A 5000-nucleotide genomic window follows, 5' to 3' on the forward strand; every position below is an offset into this window, starting at 1 on the left:
AATCCCAGCCAGCTAGTTCCTGTCAAACTGTCCAACACATGCCAGCATGGAAAACAAACATTAAATGAGGATGATGGTGATGATGGTGTGTGTGTGTGCATGCATGCATATATGCTTGTGTGTATGTTTGTCTGTATCATTACAGTAGATTTCATTTCTATTAAATTAGTTTAACATTTAGTTACTATTTTCTTTTTTAAAAAAAGGAATATTATTTCATTGAAAAAAATTGTCATTTTTCTTCTATAAAAGTCGTCTTGTGGCTTCTAAATATGTCTGATATAAATTTCTGCCAAGTCTTCAGATTTATGCATTTCTCAAGGGCATTGATAACATAAAAGTAAAGTGATTGCCTAAAAATGAGAACCATAACCAGACAACTGGGAGCTATAGTCTATGGCATTTACTAAATATTTCATATTGACATAGTTTTTCTAAGAAGGATCAAGTTCATAAACTGGCTGATATCACAAAAGGTAATACACACACACACACACACATGCACACACACACACACACATACACACACTCTCTCTCTCTCTCTCTCTCTCTCTCACTCACTCACTCACTCACTCACTCACTCACTCACTCACTCACTCACACACACACACACACACACACACACACACACACACACACACACACACACACACACACACACACACACACACACACACAAGAGGTTGGTGAAAAGTTCCTGGCTTCGGGTAAAAGAAAATACAGAAGGATCAGTTAATTATGATTTTATTCAACATATTCCCCCCTCAGATTCACACACTCATTGCAGTGGTCCTTCAGTTTTTCAAAGCCCTGTAAAAGAACTTGGAAGGTTGGGCCTCCAACCAGGCCTTTCATGATACCTTTAAAACCAGGAACTTTTCAGCACCTCCTTGTGTATATAATAATAAAAGTATTGATACTTCTAAATTTGAATACAATCTGTAAGGTTGATATGCATATAATATACTCTTTTACTTGTTTCAGTCATTTGACTGCGGCCATGCTGGAGCACCACCTTTAGTCGAACAAAGCAACCCCAGGACTTATTCTTTGGAAGCCTAGTACTTATTCTATCGGTCTCTTTTGCCGAACCGCTAAGTTACGGGGACGTAAACACACCACCATCCGTTGTCAAGTGATGCTGGGGGGACAAACACAGACACATAAACACACACATACATATATATACATATACATATATAAACGACGAGGTTCTTTCAGTTTCCGTCTACCAAATCCACTCACAAGGCTTTGGTCGGCCCGAGGCTATAGTAGGAGACACTTACCCAAGATGCCACGCAGTGGGAATGAACCCGGAACTATGTGGTTGGTAAGCAAGCTACTTACCACACAGCCACTCCTTAGATTGGTGTTCCTTTATGTTGTTGAAATGTTCTGTAAACATATTACAAATAATAATTGTTTCTAACATAGACACATGGTCAGAAATTTGGGACTGGTGTAAGTATGTAAGTCAGTGACTTATATACATTTATCAAAGGTAGGAAGATGAGTGAAAGCCAAAATTGACCTCAGCAGTATTTGAGCTCAGAATTTAAAGAGCCGGAAGAAATACCAGAAGAAATCTTGTCCAATACTCTGCCAATTCTGTCAACCCACTAATAATAATTATAATAATAACTTATTATAATAATAATAATAATAATAATAATAATAGCAACAATAATACTATTATTAACTAAGTTATTATTTTTACTTTTACGTCTCCTCATCACCCCTAAATTCATTGTCCACAGCCCTCACACTTCCACAATTTACTTCCTCTCCAAAATCCATAAATCTAACAACCCTGGCTGCCCCATCGTCTCCTCCTGCAACTGCTCCACCAAATTCATCTCCAGATATCTTGACCGTGTCCTTGCCTCCCTAGTGGCTTCCCTCCCCTCTCACATCCATGACACCAACCATGCTCTTCATTTGTTCAACTCTTTCTCCTTCCCTCCTGGCCCCCTCTAAACTTCTCTTCACTCTTGACATCAAGGGTTTATACACAGTGATCCCTCACCACAAGGGGTTGCATGCACTCCAACATTTCCTTGACCTTTGACCCAACCCCCAACCTGACACATCTACACTCCTTCATCTGGCTGAACTTGTCCTCTCATTTTTTTACCAGCAAACCTCAGGAATAGCCATGGTAACAAGAATGAGCCCCAAATATGCGAAACTGCTTGTTGGCTATGTTGAGGCCCAAATATTCTCAAGTTTCACTGGTCCCACTCCTGAAATATACAGTCGTTATATTGATGACTGTATCGGTGCGACCTCACTCTCCCGTGAACATCTAGACTCTTTCCTCTCTTTTGTCAAATCCTTCCATTCTGCCCTCCACTTCTCCTGTACTATTTCTGACACCTCAGTTGCCTTTCTCAATATTTCGGTCAGCATTCATCACTCCACTCTCACCACCTCAATCCACTACAAACACACAGACTCACACTCATATCTCAACTTCTCCTCCTCCTACCCTAAACATACCAAGCTCTCCATTCCCTATTCTCAATTCCTCCGTCTACGCAGACTCTGCAGTGACGACGATGACTGGAAGACTCAGACTCAACTCATGGCTCACCACTTCATTCTATCCCTTCACCACTATCCACACCGCCCTTGCCAGAGCACGTTCTGTGGACCATGCATCTGCTCTCTCCCCCACACCTGCCCTGTTGTCACCCATCTCCCGTTTCCCCTCACCTACCACCCCACCACCCTACCTCTCCAATACACCATTCTCTGAGCCTTCCGGCGACTCCAGTCCAACCCCTCCACTTCACACATCTTCCCTAACCGACCCCTCTCTGCCTTTGTGCAGCTCTCTGCAGTAATTTTGAGAGCTGTACTTTGTGATCCTTTCTAACAATTCACGTAAGATTCCGACAGTCACTATCTGAAAGTTTTGGTTTTCTTCCAGAGTTTTGTTTCGACAAGGAGGTTTTCCTTCTTTCTCAAAGGCCGTCATTACTTTGAGGCAGTACTTCTTGATACACCAAATATTTTGGCTCCTTTCGCTATTCTAAGGCCTGCCATACACAAGCACCAAAATTTGACCTCTTTGAAAGTCCGATAGATCTGTCATTTTAATGAATTTTAATTACCTTTTTCCGATGATATCCAAAAAGAGACAGTAACTTTAGCAAAACATTAAGCAACATTGATAATAAATCAAAAAACATAAAAATAAACAAGCTTTTGACGATTTTATAGATATTTCAAAATTATGATGCTATGATGCTAGGTGTTTCCATTATTTTGTCCAACCCCTGTATATAATTTGTGTTACACTTAGAAGCACTGCACATTACCAGAATTTTCAACTCGAGTATAACAGAATGAACCACTCCAAATCTTTGTTATAGTATCTGTGTGAACTGATTTTAGGAATGGCTGGCTTGTATAAATTTGTGTGCGTTTGTGTGTTCATGAAAATGCACTCACATGCACATATGCACACAGATATTCTTAAACTGTGGATTGATGAATGGATCAATATGAGTATGTCTTCTCTTTCCTTACATTATTTTCTTTGATTCTTTGCTGTTATTTATCTAAAATTAGTATGTTCTGTAAGAAAATTCTAGAGAGTGAGAGAGTGCAGGAGACAGAATTTATTTGAAATAATTAGAGATACTATATTGAAACATTATATCTCAGAAACTTATCTTCACCGGTAAGCAACAATCATTTTATCTGGGTGTAACTCTGTTTTGATCAGAACTTTTTTCTTATTTTTACAATGTGCTTGAAATAATTGCTATCGATATTTGTATCTCACTGGGCTCATTAAAATGAACAGCATTGAAATTCTACAGTTGGTTGAATCAGTTGTATTGCAACCTTACAAAAAATGACCTTGTGTCTTAAGTATTAAATCATTACTTTATATTGAACGTCTCAAAGTTACACACATTGACCTTGGTACCGAACTTTTGAAGTTTAACTTCACTCAATTACCCTATCCTGTATTTTAGAAGATTATCAGCATTGTCACTTCTCTCTAAAGTAATTAATATAGGTTTCAAATTTTAGTACAAGGCCAGCAATTTCAGGGGAAGGGTTAAGTCGATTACATCGGCCCCAGTGCTCAACTAGTACTTATTTTATTGACCCCCAAAAGGATGAAAGACCAAGTCAACCTCAGCAGAATTTGAACTTTAAAAAGTAAAGACAGATGAAATGCAACTAAGAATCTTACCCAGTATACTAACAATTCTGCCAGCTCACCACCCTCTAAAGTAATTAATATTAATAAGTTAACTATCATGGTGTGTTACTGGAACTTAACGGTGATGTTACTTATTTCCGCTTACATTACATGCTGTTTAATCACAGGGAAATGTAAATTTTTTAAAATTTTGACAATATTTCATAATTAAACTTTAATATTTAATACTCATGTTATTTAAATATCCTCAAAAGCATATCAAAGATACAGAATAAAATATTTTCTCGGATTATGAAAATGTACCACTGGTGGTGCTGTGTGAAATTTGTAATGAACCACTGGTGGCACATGTGGTAGTTAAGATGTTAGAAAAAATTTAGTTATGAAGCTAAACCATGATTCTGGTTTTGCAAAGTACGTACTTTTACATGCTGTATGATGCAAGTGCATGCTTTTACATGCTTTATGATACAACCTTCTAAAATCACAATCTCTATCTCCCTCTTTCCATCTCTCTCACACATAAACGCATGCACAAACTAAAATAAAATCCCTGCCTGCTTAGAAATGTATCCACATTCTATCTCTTTCATAATGAATTTTACTTGTATGAAATAATTAATATTTTGCTGCCACCATCTAAACGTTCTTAATGCACCTTCCTTTCTAATATTCTAAATTTTTTTTATTCACCTTCCAGACTCTTTATTAGATGTGAGCCAGTAATAAGCATCTAGTTCTGTTCACAATCACCCTCAATGAATTTTTTAAAACATATCTATTTTCTTTTCTTATTTACAGATTGTCTTTTCAAGAT

The 5000-nt window shown here is 37.7% G+C and overlaps 1 protein-coding gene across 12 annotated transcripts in view; it reads left to right on the forward strand.

Annotated features, from left to right (window-relative positions):
• Positions 1-5000, forward strand: part of LOC106882671 (inositol 1,4,5-trisphosphate-gated calcium channel ITPR1) — a 312035-nt gene that overhangs the window by 88814 nt on the left and 218221 nt on the right. For all 12 annotated transcript variants that reach the window (XM_089347463.1, XM_089347470.1, XM_089347460.1 and 9 more), the window contains exon 3: positions 4985-5000. This exon is cut by the window's right edge and continues 97 nt beyond it. In XM_089347463.1, the coding sequence (XP_089203589.1) occupies positions 4985-5000 (16 nt within the window). The remainder of the gene's footprint in view (positions 1-4984) is intronic.

The sequence above is a fragment of the Octopus bimaculoides genome, chromosome 2, assembly GCF_046866305.1.
Source record: "Octopus bimaculoides isolate indiv1 chromosome 2, ASM4686630v1, whole genome shotgun sequence".
Taxonomy (NCBI): Eukaryota; Metazoa; Mollusca; class Cephalopoda; order Octopoda; family Octopodidae; genus Octopus; species Octopus bimaculoides.